At 36.8% G+C, this 17,572-nt stretch overlaps 1 protein-coding gene across 2 annotated transcripts in view; it reads right to left on the bottom strand.

Annotated features, from left to right (window-relative positions):
* The window catches only part of LOC131067765 (protein LPA3), a 268,122-nt gene that overhangs the window by 60,818 nt on the left and 189,732 nt on the right, over positions 1–17,572 (bottom strand). For both annotated transcript variants that reach the window (XM_058002908.2, XM_058002918.2), the window contains exons 10-11: positions 4,740–4,822; positions 4,518–4,598 (exon numbers count right to left, since the gene is read on the bottom strand). In XM_058002908.2, coding sequence (XP_057858891.1) covers positions 4,518–4,598; positions 4,740–4,822 — 164 coding nt within the window. The remainder of the gene's footprint in view (positions 1–4,517; positions 4,599–4,739; positions 4,823–17,572) is intronic.

Consider the following 17,572-nt stretch of genomic DNA (forward strand, 5'->3'; position numbering starts at 1 on the left):
GACTTGTTGACTAAACACCCCAAGGTGTTTAGTGCTATTCCATTAGGTAGACCCCATCGATAGGGGTATTGAGCATATTATTGAGCTCGAGGAGGGTGCCAAAGCCGTCATGATTATACCTTACATGCATCCAAAGAAAATGAAATATGAAATTGAGAAAACAATTAAGGAGTTGTTGGACATGGTCCACATTCATCCAAGTAAGTTTCCTTTCGCTTCATCAGTGGTGTTGGTAAAGAAAAAAGATGGCACTCTTCGAATGTGCATAGACTATTGGGCTTTGAATAAGAGGACCATCAAGAACAGATACCCCATTCCATGCATCGATGAATTGATCGATGAGTTACATGGTGCTTGCTTCTTCTCGAAGATTGATTTAAGGTCAGGATATCATCAGATTCGGGTGAGGGAGCAAGACATAGAGAAGACAACTTTTCGATGTCATTGTGGACATTTTGAATTTCTAGTTATGCCTTTTGGCTTAACCAATGCGCCAACGACATTTCAATCCACTATGAACCAGGTATTCCAACATCAGTTGAGGAGATATGTCCTTGTACTTTTTGATGACATCTTGGTATATAGTAGGACATCATGAACACCTAGCACATTTGGATGCAGTGTTGGGTATTTTAGAGAGGGAGTCCTTGTATGCCAAGGAGTCCAAGTGTGCATTGGGTTTGACAGAGCTATTATATCTTGGGCACATAATCAATGCTGAGAGGGTGCGGATGGGTCCAGATAAAGTCCGAGATATTATGGACTGGCCTTCTCCAGAGAATCTTACGCAACTTAGAGGCTTCATGGGTTTATGTGGTTTTTATAGGCACTTTGTCAAGGGATTTTCTCAGTAGACAACACCTTTGATAGACTTGATGAAGAAGGGGGCTTTTGTTTGGATCGATCAGGCACAACAATGTTTTGAGAAGTTCAAACAATTGATGACCACATGTCCAGTATTGGCTGTACTAGATTTCTCTAGGCCATTTGAGCTTCAGTGTGATGCATCTGATGAGGGAATTTGTGCAGTCCTCATGCAAGATAAGAACCCCATTGCCTTTGAGAGCAGGAAGTTGAGGGGGCCTAAGCGGACCTATAGTATATATGATAAGGAGACGTTGGCCATAATGCACGCATTGGCCAAGTTTAGGCAGTACTTGGTGGGCTCTAAATTCAGCATCAAAACGGACCACAATAGCTTGAAACATTTCCTTGGGCAACGTAATTTGAACGATCGCCAGTAGAAGTGGGTTAGTACGCTGCAGGCGTATGACTTTGACATCACCTATGTCAGGATAGAATAATATTGTTGCTGATGCATTGTCTCGTAGGCCGCTTTTGAGCGCTATGATTGAGATTATGGAGGATTGGAGGCATTTGATTTCAGCAAAGTATGCTAAGGACTCGTGGACCTCTAGCATCATGGACAGTATAGTGCAAGACAATAGGTACTCCATTGTAAATGATCTCATCATTTGCAAAGGGAGGGTATTTCTTGTACCAGGATCAGAGATGAAGAACAAGATTCTGAGGGCCTTGTATGATTCTCCCATGGCAGGACATCCCAGTTGTTATAAGACATATAGGCAGATCAGGGAGCGTTTTACCTGGAAGGGGCTCAAATCGGACGTTCTTCAATAGAACAAATAGGAACATACATATCCAGTAGGACTTCTTCAGCCACTTCCCATTCTTGATAGGAAGCGGGAATGTTTATCGATGGACTTCATTACTAGATTGCCTGGAGTCCACAACAGAGATTGTATTTATGTGGTTGTTGATCGACTTATGAAGTTTGCCCATTTCTTTCCAATCTCAACTACTTGTTCAGCAGTTCAGGTTGCAGATCTTTTCTTTTGGGAGGTTTTCAGACTTCATGGGTTACCTTGGACCATAGTTAGTGACAGGGACAGCAGATTCATGAGTAATTTTTGGCGGGAGCTGTTTAGACTTAGTGGTACTGAGCTCACCCCTAGTACGAGATACCACCAACAGAGTGATGGTCAGATGGAGAGTGTAAACAAATGGGTGGAAGGTTACCTCCGGATTATATAGCTGGACAATAGCGGGCATGCGTGAAGGGGTTGCATTTATGCGAGTACTGTTATAATACTACTCATCACATGTCCATCCAGATGACACCATTCATGGCTTTGTATGGGTATGATGCACCCAACTTTCTGGACTTGTTGTTGAGTGACAGTAGAGTGCTGAGTGCCAGGGCTCTTCTTCAGGAGAGTCAGGATATTGTGAGATCACTGAAAGAGAATATACAAAAGGCACAAAACCAGCAAAAACAATATGCAAATTAGAAGAGAGTTGAGCGATCATTTGATGTAGGTGATATGGTGTACTTGATGCTGCAGCCATACAGGCAATCCAACCTTAAGAAGAGTGGTGCAGAGAATCTCAAGCCGCATTATTATGGGTCATTCAAGATTGTCAGGCATGTTGGAGAGGTGGCCTATGAGCTAGAGCTACCAGCAAATGCAAAGGTGCACAATGTTTTCCATGTGTCACGCCTCAAAAAGGCGATAGGACACCATGTTAATCCATCCACAGTGCTACCTCCTCTTGATGATGAGAGGAAGTTGATATTAGTAACTGAGGCCATCATTGATTTCAGGGAGAGTAGATTGAGAAACAGGGTCATCAGGGAATATTTGGTTAAGTGGAGAAATTTGCCGGTTGAGGATGCTACGTGGGAAAGAGATGATATCTTGCAGCATCCCGAGTTGAGATTGCTTGCGGACAAGCAATTTCAGGGAGGGCGGACTGTGATGTCCCCTTCTAATTAGTCATCAATATCAGGTAGATTAGCCTATAATTCTGACCCTCGTAGGCTAATGAGTGTGGACAGAGGATCTTTTTCAGTTGGTATCTACTCGAGGATTCAGTATGCTTTGGTTTGGCATCATTTGGACTTCATTTGCTACACTTACTATTTATAGTAAGTCAGAAGTTGATTGAGAAGGACCTTTCTATTTTTAGAAAGAGCATATGGTCACATGGGGAAAAGTAGGATGGACTCTCGTTTCAGACGACATATTAGAATGTTAAGTGTTTTGGGAGTTATTAATATTTTAGTGGCTAGATTAATATTAAATCATTAAATGGCTTATTATAAAGTTATAATTTAATTTTATAATTTCACTTAAAGTTGAGGGTCAAGTCATCATTGGAAGGGGCCAATTATTCAATTAATTTATGAAAGCCTAAGCTAAGGTATTTATTAAAGTAATGGAGCTAATGAAATGTTATTTCATTTAGATGTTTTTTAAATGCCTTTTTGGAGAAGTTCGAACTTCTCTTGGAGACTATATAAACCTTGGAATGAGAAGTTCGATTCATTATGTTTGATGATTATTTCTCTTGAATATCGTGAGCTTTGGAGTTTGTAGAGAGACAAGGGTTTCATGCAGATTTTCAGAGACTTAGACATTGGAGAACGTGCATTCTTCATTGTCGAAGCTACCTGAGGTTGTGAAATACCAGCTGAGGATATCTTATAGGATTGGCTTCATCCAGAAGTCATCATTGTGCTGATTGGAGGCTATTTCGCAGAATTCTTTATCAGTCTTTGGGGTCAGATAGAAAAAGTGTTTGTGAACAATGATTGGGAGGCTATTGGCATGATTTCCAGATTTGCACAGCCCATATATTTCTTGATATTATTGCAGCAGGTGACGCCAATATCAGGGAGGTGTGATTTTGGATAGGGAAGCCTTCAAAATTCATCATAAAATTTCTAAGAGGGTGCAAGGAGACAAAGAACACAATTGCAGCAGGCACTCAGTTATATATTGCAGATTTCTTGAAGTCAGATGATTTCAAGAGTTGCTTTTTAGCATAATATTGAACCAGCAGTTGAAAATCCTCCTATCCCGGTATGCATGTCAATGTAAAGGTTTCATATGTCAATGAATAATAAAGTTACATGTTTGCAGCTGTCATTACATATAGAAATCTCTGAATATTCATTTTTTGTGAGTTTATCAGCTTATGTGCAATTTCTTTTTGAATATTAAACCCTTGCAAAAACACAAAAAAAATATATAACTTCAAAACCAAAAACAAAACAACACCAGTAACAGCAGTTAGAGCCAATTGGGTTCTTACACGAGAAGTTAGAAGGAACTAAAATATCAGAATATGTCTAAAGCCTGTTCATTAGATGTCTTTAACATCTTTGAGTGAAAAACATACCATTTATTTCTACCAGTTTATTGGTGAAATTGGCCATAATATTAGTAATAATTGCTAATGCACATAATTGATCCTTACAGCATATCAATAATCACATTAGACTCCTAAAAAAATAAAAAAGAGGTATAGGTGCGACAGGAAGTGAAACAAAAATCATGTTACTAACATGTTAGCTATCAATTTTATCATTAAAAACACCATAAATCAGAAGATTATATATATATATATATATATAGAGAGAGAGAGAGAGAGAGAGAGAGAGAGAGAGAGAGAGAGAATACACACACATTTGATCAGTATGGAACTTATACCTTATAACCTCTTCTTAGAAATTCTAGAGAGCTTCCTTCTTCTTCTTGTAGTCCAAGGACTCTTAAGAGCTCTTCTTTAGTCTGCAAACAAAAGTAATAGTTCGTAACACTTGTCAAATGCTTTTTTTTTTCTCCAAAATGTCATTATCAAACCATACTACCCAACGAATGCTTATAAATCATCAACTGAAAACAGAGGAGACAATGTGAAGTTAGTATTACTTGTCCCAAGGTAAATCTTTTGAAGCTTTCAGCTACACATGCATAAGAACCATCATTTTGTTTTAGCATAACCTGCCAAGGACCTACAACATTCCAGACATCAAAATTCCTCTTTCATGCTAGTAAAATATGTTAATGCATGGTAGCTTATGCAAGATAAGATCTTCCTAACCTTCCTTGTTCTGTTATTTATCTACATGCTTCATGTCTGACTTATATTAAATGCTATAAGTTATTGGGTTAAATTAGCCGATACATACTTGCCATCGGATGCATAAACATTGGCACCAATTCACATCTGTTATCGGGCTTAATTATATCGAGCATATTTGTTATCGGGTTTAATGAATACACCACTTCATTTGGCATTAACATTGGTTAACAAATGCACCGGTTGGATTATATTCATCGTGCACTTTCAATCATCGGTGTTTGTATGAACCGATTCATTAAATTGATCAGTCATTATATTATGATATTACAATATGCTATCGGGGGTTTTTGAACCGATAATCAGCATTGTGTTAATGGTATAATTGTAAAGGCACCGATCAATGGGTGCATTGATTGGTCATGCCTAAAAGGCATGACCGGTCAATACACCAATTGACCGGTTACCTAAATAATATATATGCCAATTGAATTCATTTGGAGAAGACATAGAAAATATTAAATGATCTCTCTCCTTCAGACCTGCAGATAAAAATCAGATTTATTAGACATTGACATAATTCCTCATATCCATATATAGCATTCATAGTTCATAACTTGTTCTTTAATTAAAATTGAAATAACTTTACATGGTATCAAAGCCAAGGTAATCGAACCTAAGGCTATTCAATTTTGATAAAATTCAAGGACTAAGTTACAAACTACATCACATTTCCATAATGGCCAACGCTATCAGATTCGAAGATAGACTCGGAGGTAGTGAAGATTTTTCAGCTTGGAAGTTTAGAATCAAAATGATTTTAAGAGAAAACAAAGTTGATTCATATATCCAAACTGAAAGTGCACAACCAGAAGATGAAACCGAGAAATCCACATGGATCGAGGGAAATGATAAGGCTATTAAAATAATAGTGGATGGGGTAAGAAATAATATAATGCCCATCATTAGAAAGCAGGAGACGGCTTATAAAATGTTCAAGGCACTTGAAAGGACATTTGAGATATCAAATGCAAGTCGTACTCTAGCACTAAAACGAGAAATAAATCATATCACCATGAACAAAGGGGAGACAATCAACGCCTACTTCATGCAGATATCAGTTCTAAAAGATGAACTTGCAACTCTGGACTACGAGATCCGAGGCAAAGAACTAACACTCATTGCTTTAGATGGGTTGCCTAGTGGATGGAGCACATTCGTCCAAGGCATCAGTGCAAGGTCCAAATATCCTAAGTTTGAAAGACTAAGAGATGACTGTCTACAAGAAGAATCCCGATTGAACAAGGTAGGAATAAAACAGAAGAATATAGATGAAGACTTGCAAGTCCTAAATACAAACATCAATAAGAAGTACAAAAAGAAGCAATTCAGGAAAAGAAAAGCTAAACAAGGCAAGAACACTTCTAAGAAAGACCTATCACATGTTCAATGTTATAGGTGTGACAAATTCGGACACTATGTTGCAAACTGTCCGGAGAAAGGGAAGCAAGCCACATTTGCAAAAGTGAGGAAATCTAGAAAAGAAAATGACTCCGAGAACTATGTCCTCTACTCAGCACTTACAAGCCATACTTCAAACAAATCTAACTCATGGGTGATCGACAGTGGTTCATCCAGACACATCACCGGCTTTAGAGAAATACTAGACTCCATGATAGAGAAAGATGATGAGGAAGTAACCATCGGAGACAATTCTTCACATCCAGTCAGAGGAATTGGAACCTGCACCATCAAACTGAAGACAGGCATGTCACTACGACTTGAAGAAGTACTATATGTTCCAGGCATCAAAAGAAATCTAATCTCCATATCAGCACTAGAAGATCAAGGATATAGAGTGACGTTCATGGAAAACAAGGTGTTGGCTTGGCCAAAGAGATCCTCCATCAAAGACGCTAAGGTCATTGGTCGAAGACAAGGCTATTTGTATGAGCTATGTACAGAGCCCAATCTAGCATTGATCCATGAAGCAACTAATGCAAATGAAGTATGGCACAGGAGATTAGGCCATCTGAATTATAGAGCTTTGTCAACCATGGGAAACCTTGTCACAGGTCTACCTAAGTTGAAGCAATATCATTCAGAGGCATGCAAAGGGTGTGCCTTAGGTAAAAATACCAAAAATGCATTTCAGAATAGTACTAGGAAAACTAGCAAAGTTTTGGAGTTAATTCATTCTGATGTATGTTGACCTATGTCCGTACCCTCGCTAGGGGGATTTTTGTACTATGTAATTTTTGTTGATGACTACTCTAGGAAGACGTGGATCTACTTTCTGAAATGTAAAGAATCAGAAGAGATCCTAAGTAGGTTCAAAGAGTTTAAAACATTAACAGAAAATCTCTCTGAAAACAAAATTAAAACCTTAAGAACTGACAATGGGGGGGAATACACATCAGGACTATTTAAAGACTTTTGTAGAAATTCTGGGATTAAGAGGGAGTTGACAATACCTTATAATCCACAACAAAATGGAGTAGCTGAAAGGAAAAATAGGACCATAGTAGAAGCTGCCAAAGCCATGATACTAGATCAAAATCTAAACTTGAACCTTTGGGCAGAAGCAACTAACACTGTTGTGTACATACAAAATAGATGTCCTCATTCACACCTTGAAGATAAAACTCTTGAGGAAGTCTTTACCAAGACAAAACCAGATATCAGCCATCTTAGGATATTTGGGTGTCCGGTCTATATTCATGTACCTAAAGAGAAAAGACTAAAACTAGAACCCTCTGGAAAAAGGGGAATACTTGTAGGATACAGTGAAACTTCTAAAGCCTACAGAATCTATGTACAAGGGCAGAGAAATATTGAGCTCAGTAGAGATGTAATCTTCGAAGAAGATTTAGCCTTCAAAAGGGCCCAAAATACAATAGAACCTGAAATTCATAATCCTACTCCTAACCTAGAAGAAGAACCTACTCCTGAGCTTCAGAGGGAGTATCTTGAGGAAACTATAAGTGAAACACAAGACCCACCTATAGATAATCGCAAGAAAAGACCACTATGGGCCACCAAAACTATAGCAGAAGCTCAGAAGTTCGTTGCTCCTTCAGGAACCTTCAGGGAAAGCAAGAGGCCTAATAAATTCATCAACTATGTTGCACTTATGAATGATCTCTCTAAAGCTGAACCTGACAATGTTTCAAATGCACTCAAACATCAAGTATGGATAGATGCCATGACTGAAGAATATCAGTCCATTATGAAGAATGATGTTTGGGAGATTGTTCCTAGGCCAACCAAGAAGTCTATCGTGTCTTCTAAATGGTTGTTTAAAATCAAGCATGCTGCAGATGGCAGTATTGAAAAACACAAGGCCAGATTTGTAGCTAGAGGGTTCTCACAGAAGGAAGGAATAGATTACGAAGAGACATTTGCACCTGTTGCTAGGTACACATCAGTAAGAGCTGTCCTAGCCATTGTAGTAGCAAAGGGGTGGAAGGTACATCAGATGGATGTTAAGACAGCATTCCTAAATGGCGAGATCGTGGAAGAAGTCTACTTAGAGCAACCTGAAGGGTTTGAAATTCATGATGCAAAGTCTCATGTGTGTAGACTCAAGAAAGCTCTTTATGGGCTCAAACAGGCTCCTAGAGTTTGGTATGAAAGAATTGACACCTATCTCTCAAAGCTGGGTTTCTCTAAGAATGCTGCAGATCGTAATCTCTACCTCAAAAGAAATAAAGGTGATATGTTAATATTAATTTTATATGTTGATGACTTATTAATTACAGGAGATGATCACCTAATAGATCAATGCAAGAAAGATCTATCCATAGAATTTGATATGAAAGACTTGGGGCTTCTTCATTACTTCCTAGGATTGGAAGTATGGCAGAATTCTGATAATATTGTACTGAACCAAGGGAAGTACACCTTGGACATATTGACAAGATTTGGAATGCTAAACTGCAGACCCATGACCTCTCCTATGGAAACCAACTTCCATAAACTTAAAGAAGCAGCAGCAGAATCAAGACCTACTGACCCCACTCAATACAGGCAGATAATTGGGTCCCTGATGTATCTAGTAAATACAAGGCCAGATATCTGCTATGCTGTTAATGCCTTAAGTCAGTTCATGTGTGAACCTAAGGAGATACACCTGGTTGCAGTAAAGCATATAATGAGATATCTACAAGGTACCCTAAAGCTTGGTCTTAAATATGAAAAGGTTGACATAGATCTACATGGATTTACAGATTCAGATTGGGCTGGCAGTGTGACTGACAGAAAGAGCACTTCAGGGTGCTGCTTCAGTTTAGGGTCAGCCATGATATCTTGGATCAGCAGAAAACAATCTTCAGTAGCTTAGAGTTCCACAGAGGCTGAATATATTGCAGCTTTAATGGCTGCCCGAGAAGCAGTATGGCTAAGGAAATTGCTCATGGGATTATTTGGAGAACCTATGAAACCTACAGTCATTCAGTGTGATAATCAAAGCTGTATAAAACTCTCTGTAAATCCAGTATTTCATGACAGGTCCAAACATATTGAGATTCCATATCACTATGTACGAGATATGGTTGACAGGAATGTGATAAAGTTAGAATATGTGCGTACAGGAGATCAGACTGCAGATATTCTGACCAAACCACTTTCCAGAGTGAAGGTTGATCACTTCAGAAAGGGTTTAGGTATGATAGAAAGGTAATCTGCTTTGTAATCTATACTTACATATATTTAAGATGTTTAAGGTGTAAACTTCTTTGTCATGTTTGGACTATCTCTTGGCTTCTTGCCACCTGTGTTCATATCTAAGAGGTGACGATCTCTCAGATACTGAACACTTGTATGTAGACATCATAAGGTGACGATCTTATGATAGTCAAACCAGTAATCATGTTGGATCACTGGTAAGTCATGGATGTGCCATGACTATGTTGTGATACAACATTTGTACAAATGTTATTGCATTATCACAACTTGGATATGATGAGAACTTAAGCACTTCTCATATGGTTATCCTTGTATTGCGTGTTAGGCAATACTGATATCACGTGTAGGTGATATCTCAACCATTGATCATGTTGGATCTCTGGTAAGTCATGGATGTGCCATGACTATGTTGTGATAAACATTTATATATGTTATTGCACTTATCACAACTTGGATATGATGAGAAACTAACCTTTCTCATAGACTTATCCTTAAGTATTGCATGTTAGGCAATACTGATATCATGTGTTAGGTGATATCTTGATGAATCTTACAAGATCACATGTTTTGGTGATTTCTCACATGATCAGGTGATGATTCTCTTATTTTTTTAAAAATAATACTTTATGTCACATGCTCAAGTGATGTTCTTCTATTTTGTATCATATGTCTTGATGGTACTTCTCATGTATAAATGATTTTTGCTGACTGACATTATCTTAGTTATGAAAAGGAAATGTGATGCAGGTTGCCTTATCTTCCAAAGCTAAGAGGGAGTGTTAATGCATGGTAGCTTATGCAAGATAAGATCTTCCTAACCTTCCTTGTTCTGTTATTTATCTACATGCTTCATGTCTGACTTATATTAAATGCTATAAGTTATTGGGTTAAATTAGCCGATACATACTTGCCATCGGATGCATAAACATTGGCACCAATTCACATCTGTTATCGGGCTTAATTATATCGAGCATATTTGTTATCGGGTTTAATGAATACACCGCTTCATTTGGCATTAACATTGGTTAACAAATGCACCGGTTGGATTATATTCATCGTGCACTTTCAATCATTGGTGTTTGTATGAACCGATTCATTAAATTGATCAGTCATTATATTATGATATTACAATATGCTATCGGGGGTTTTTGAACTGATAATCAGCATTGTGTTAATGGTATAATTGTAAAGGCACCGATCAATGGGTGCATTGATCGGTCATGCCTAAAAGGCATGACCGGTCAATACACCAATTGACCGGTTACCTAAATAATATATATGCCAATTGAATTCATTTGGAGAAGACATAGAAAATATTAAATGATCTCTCTCCTTCAGACCTGCAGATAAAAATCAGATTTATTAGACATTGACATAATTCCTCATATCCATATATAGCATTCATAGTTCATAACTTGTTCTTTAATTAAAATTGAAATAACTTTACAAAATAGGAGAAAATATTGAAGAAACATTGTTCACAAGTCTATATTTCTAAAGACTTCGAATTTCTTAATCTCTATTCTTAATTCATTATACCATCTTTGGCATATAAACCACTTAAATTTAAAGGTCTTATAAAAGTTCATTTATTTGGTGTCTATTTTTTGTATCAAATGAATATAATGAAAAGGATACTAAAAACTTTGCTGTAGGTGTAAAACTTGATGGCTGTTCAATGGATAGATGCCCTAGTGTACAAAACAAAGGCAAGGAATGTTCTTTTTATTATATTTCTATGTTCCAAAAGTTTTTGGGACAAGGACAATAGGGGATGGGTCGACACATTTCTGAGATAGAGTGTTTTGAGGCCATTTTAGGGGATGGCAGGGGATGGGGGAAAAGTGTTTTGAGGACCGATTTTTTGAGGCCTTTTAAGGAGACAGTAGAGGATGGAAAAGAAGATTGCTATGTAAAAAATAGAGATAATTTTAAAAATGTAGGAATATTTCAAATATTCATTTAATAATATTGATATTCATCATATACAGTATAGATCCTTAATACACAACATTAGATTTGAATTGAGAGTTCACATGACAGCAAACAAATTAATAGATGTCAAAAATCAAAATTTAATTGCTTTCATAATTCATTGTCAATGTTCATATGATATATACAACATATATAACCACATCTCTACATATAATTTTACTGAGCAAGATTATTTGCATCATTGGATAAAGAAAGTGCTAAACTTATAGACATATAGATAGACTGATAGACAAATAGATGGGTGATGTTTTTATTGTTTATTTTCCACTTCGTTGAAGTTGACCTATAAGAACATCAGTCGCCAGGAGATGTGGGATATGAGAATGGGGCTCATTTTCAAATAACTTACAGGTGTAGGAGAAACATTATGACTCTTCAACATATTTTGTTTTAAGTTGTCTAGTTACTTGATGTAGGATAGGATATCCATGATTAAATATTATAGTTGCACAATATTGTAACTTGCCAAAGGTGGTCTAAAATGGAGGAAGGGATAAAAGATACATAATTATTCAAAGTGCTAGAAGGTTTTTGTAATGTCCCCTACTAGGAGGCTGCCAATTTCCCACTAATCAACACCCATTACTTAATATTATCATGCCTTAAATTAATTTATTAAACTAGATAACCATCTTTATTCATAGTACAATTGATAGTGGCCATATTCAAGCCCCAATTCTTACTTCCTTTCTAATCCTCAACCCTGGATGGGGATTTAGTTGTCTAGGACAAGATGACACCACCTCCATAATTGGGCCCAGATTTCAGGAACATCTGTCCAGACCACCCTTGAGGCTAACCTAATTTGGGAAGGATTTACTCCACCTCTCCCTAACACCACGCCTCTCCTTATGGTGGGGGTCAATAGAAATGATTAAGTAATTAAGCTATGAGTATACTAACTTCTCATGTATTATGAATGCATATGAAATTAAGTATGACTGTCATACATATTGCAGTCTATAATAATATTACTACTAAATTCTGCATAGGAACATTATCAGGCTTCATATATTAAGCACATCCCCATGCATACCACCAAGAACAAAGATGTTACTGTCTGTAAATAACAGTTCTGATCTGATCTGATCGATGGTGATATGACTGGAGGCTTTTTGATTCCTTTCCTTTATATCTCCCAATGCGAGGGAGAGGTCACACCTCTTCATCATGTATGCCCTTTGGAAAGAGACACACCCTTTTACCATTAGTACCCTTTGAAAGAGTGCAGCTCTTCATTATTTCTGCCCTTTGAAAGGGACACAACCTTTCACAATCAGATCTGCACTTCTGATTCCCAAATTATCCCCCCTTCAAATGAGCTCTCTTCTCCCTTGTATACCTCATATTTGGGGGAGTCACAACTTATCATTTCAAGCCTTTTGACCATTCACTAACTTAAATCAAATTTTAATTATATTTTTTTTATATTTTCGTTTAATTTCAATTTTTATTCTTTTGTATTTTAATTTTATTATTAAATTATATTTCAAAGTGGGGACATTACAGTTTGAACCTTACTTTTGGCAGTCAGAAATCTGATCAGAATTTATTTTCGTTCTTTTGATCTTTTTTCTTGAATTTGTGAGCTGGTTAGGTTCAGAGCTTAAATGGTATCCCATGCTTATCAGTGTGTTTCAATTTAGAGCTTGTCTATGGAAAATTTCTACTTCAAGGAGCTATACATTGGTTACCAAAGGCTAGGAAATCCAGTGACCTAGGGATTACATCTAATCACAAATAATTATCCTAGTCCCATGAATTGTAAAAGGCCAACAATATCCCTTTTGCTTACATGACAAGATTGTTTTTCCTACCTGATTGCTTTCTTTTTGTTTAGTTTCTTGGTCTAATTGAACTCATTTTAATTTTTGAGTGTTTGATTTGAATTAACATGATATGAATTTTACTATTTTTCTGTGTTTACCATATAAAGCTCATAATGCAAAGCCTTGATAACATGTTTAAAACTCCAAACGGCTACCTACCTCCACAATTGATGTATAAGCTGGACAACCTTGTAGAAGACAATTTGCACCATGAGGATTCTTGTTTAATCCTGTTCCATGGTGGATTTCCACCTCAATTGCTTGCAATTCACTGAAATGGAATCTTATTCTCTGTCCTCAGCTCCTCTCAATACTAACAAAATCAATTATTTATGGAAACATCTATAGCACATACTGAAGAAAAGAATATTGGTGTTCCCAGTAACATAAGTACATACCAATCCAGTTAGAGATATGTAGTCTAGCATGCTTTCACTTACTACCAAAGAAGCATTTTTATAGAAGACTGGTTATAGGTGCAGACTAACGTAGAATGCACATATTTTAGAATGAAGGTGTATTTTGTCTACGACTGGTTAGAGAAGTAACATAGAGGTGTGATGAGGTAGAGAAAAACTAACGTGTAACTACTAGCTACAAATATTAAATGCATGTGCAATTATTAAACGTACCATGAAATTATTAAATACTATGCATTTAAATGCAACTGATATCTAATGTCGACTGCCTAAGTAAAAATTAAGCATATGTAAATGATAAAACCTCACTTACTCTAACACTTTAATATTAAAGAAAGATACAAGAATACTTAACATCAAGGATGAGTATTTTTTTATTGAAAGTCATATATATTATATTTATATGGAAAAAAATTGTTTCTTACACACAACCTCCTTAACCATGTTTCTCATCACATTTTCATTACAAATGTATTTTTCACAAAGCTAGATCTTAGATAAAGTTATCATCATATTCGATTTAAGGAAAAACATATTCCTAAGATAACATTTAGAACTCATGAGGATCATAATGAGTTTTTGGTGATATTAGTTGGTCTTACCAATGCACTGTCTACATTTCAAAGTTTGATAAAATCAATTTTTAAGAAATTTTTGAGGAAGTTTGTATTAGTGTTCTTTGACGATATATAGATTTATAGCGAGACTTAGGAGGAACATTTGCAAGATGTAGATCAAGCATTACATGTTCTCAAAAATCATCAACTCTATCTAAGCCTTGCAAGTGTGCCTTTGATCTTAAAGAGGTGGAGTACTTGAGAGACATAGTTTCATGTGAAGTAGAGGTGGATCCAAAAAAAATTAAGGCTATTATGGCCTGTTCCCAAAACCATTAAGAAATTGAGGGGTTTCTTAGGATTGACTGGATACTATAGAAGAATCATGAAGAACTATGGCCATATAGTAACACCCCACACAACTCTACTGAAAGAAGGATTCTTTAAAAAGGAATGAGTTGACTAATACAACATTTGAGAGGTTGAAGGAGGTTATATGTACTACTCTTGCTACGCTAGACTTCACCAAGGATTTTATTAGGAAAGTGATGCTTCTAGAAATGACATAAAAACAGTTCTCATGCAAGAGGGCTCAAGAGTCATCAATTAAAGAGTAAAAATTAACTTAAACCTATTTATGAGAAGGAAATGCTACCTATTCTTCATGCAATAAAACAATGGAGGCCTTATCTAATGGGAAGAAACATAAAAGTTAAGACAAATCATGATAGAATAAAATGTTTTTTGGAACCAAGATTATCTTCTGGAGAGAAACAAAAATGGGTCACTAAGATGTCAAGATATGACTTTGTGATTGTATATAAGAAAGGGAAGGAAAATATTGTGGCAGATGCACTATCTAGGAAGGCTTAGAAGGATGAATCTTTATTGTGTGCCATTTCAATATTACAACTAGATTGGGTAGGAGAAACCAAAACAAAGTGGCAAAATAATGTTGCTACAAGTAAGCTCATTCAACACTTACAAAGTGATCCTAGTAGTTCAAATAATTTTTGTTGGAAGGGAGATGCTTTGTGGTATAAAGAGTGATTATAGCTATGCAATAATTTCACTCTCAAACAAAAGATTCTCACAAAGCTTCATGAGTTTCCCATCATTGGTCATTCAAGATTTTTGAAGACATATCATCGAATCGAGCAAGATTTCTTTTGGGAAGGGCTCAAAGGTGTAATGTCCCCTTCTCAGTGATGTGTATTCAGCGGTCCATTGGCCTATTCTGGATACCCTTAGGCTATTTGGAAAGGAGAATTACGGTTTCCTACTTTTGTGGAGTTCTGCACGAGCTTCCTAAGGTTGTTAGGAGGGGATTCTTCAATTCTGTTTATGGATTCCTTCTGGGTTTTTCACGCACTCTAGGATGGCATAACATGCAATTGATTTGTGGTGGAGTTTGAACTTACTATTTTTAGTAAGTTAGGGTGTGGTTGACTGGATGGTATAGTTTTACTTACTGAGCATTCCGAGCTCTTTCTCTGGGTGCGAAGATCACGTTTTTTGGAGCAGTATTTCATAACTTACTATTTTTAGTAAGTGGCAGTTTGAGTATTTCTATTTTTAGCAGTATGATTCAGAGCTCCAGTTCACTTTAGTTGTTGGTAATTCTGGCAATTCTGTCCTCAGTGGCATTGTTCTACATTTGGTCTACAGATTAATTTATTAAATATTAATACGTTATCATTAAGTTTAATAGTTAATTGTTTTGGACGACTTAGGAGAAAAGAATATATATGCTATTCATGAATTTTAATCCTTTTCCTAAGTTGGGCGTTGAATTGAGAAATAAAGTGATTAAGTTATCACTTGTGGACCTTGGATAAGTTCGACTTGTCTAGACAGTGCAAAAAGACATCTTGGGTGGCCACTTAAAGGGTGAAATGAAATGTAATTTGGAAGCTACTTGGGCGAATTACACTGTCATGTAATTGGGGACGAATTTGAGGGGCGTTTGAATGTGATTTTGAATAAGAAAATTTATAAATAAGTGAGCTTGGCTTCTCATTTTTCTATCCGTGAAAATTTATACAACGAAGTGCTGCCAAAATGGTGCCAGATGGTTGCTTCGAAGTCGTGAGCTTCCTAGCCCTTGCCGGTTTCGTGCTTGAAATATAGCACCTAGCTGTGGTTGTGACTTTCTCACTCCGAGGAATAGATAGAGCGAATTGAGAAGGTGTGCATCTACTGGTTTTGTTTAGTGCAAGTTTGGTGTGTTTTGGTTGCTGGTTAGTGTCTTGGCTAAAGCTTATTTCCACTCACAAGTCTCTATGCGAGCTCCCATTGATTCTGGGTACTGGCTCTTTACTTTCCTATGCTGTTGAGGAAAAGATTTGTAAGTTTCTAGCCTTTGGTTTTGAGTATGCATTTTTTTAATTGCAAATCATACTTTTTTTTTCTAGGTGTACTTTTTGGGGTGTGCATTGGGAAGCGTGATGTTAGTTGGAGCTCATATTGATGTTATTTCTCTGTTTGTACTTGGTCGCCTAATGCATAGTGTTGGTTTGCGTGTGATTTGGGGTGATTTGAGTGAGTTTGGAGTGAATTATGAGCATTTTAGGAATTCTTGAAGTTGCTGGTCTGTGTGTTAGTGATTTCCAGAATTTCATATTTTCATGTTAAATGAGCTTTTGGGAGGTAGTTGTTTAGTCCTAAATGTATAGTTGGTGAATAATCAGATAACAAAGTATTCCCTGCACATACCAAGTATTAATGAAACTGAACAATTGTACATCATAACATAATTAACCAATGATAATGATTAGACTAGAAAGTTATATCTTTATTCCAATGTCCCCAGTTGTCCATACATAATCCCCTACCGAGGTTCCAACCAAACAATATATAGACTCGATGGTTGGTCAAGTTGCCAACCGTCACCAACTCCCAACTACCCGACTGAAACCTCTCAACAACAACAACAACATAAACACAACATAACACACTTATAACTATTATTCTTGCAAACATACATTTTTACCCCTAACATTAGCCCCCCCCAAAACGTAGTCGTCTTCCAGACGACTAAGACAAGAGAAACTGAATTATAAAAAACATAGCTAAGACCGAGAAGAGGGAGGAGGCGTCCCTGTAGTGGCCGTAGTAGGAGGCTGCTGTCCGGTTTGAAGTTTCGGGTTCTTTGCTGCCATCAACTGCTGTTCCCGTGCTTTCTTTACCATGTGAG

Source organism: Cryptomeria japonica, chromosome 5, assembly GCF_030272615.1.
Source record: "Cryptomeria japonica chromosome 5, Sugi_1.0, whole genome shotgun sequence".
In the NCBI taxonomy this organism is placed as follows: domain Eukaryota; kingdom Viridiplantae; phylum Streptophyta; class Pinopsida; order Cupressales; family Cupressaceae; genus Cryptomeria; species Cryptomeria japonica.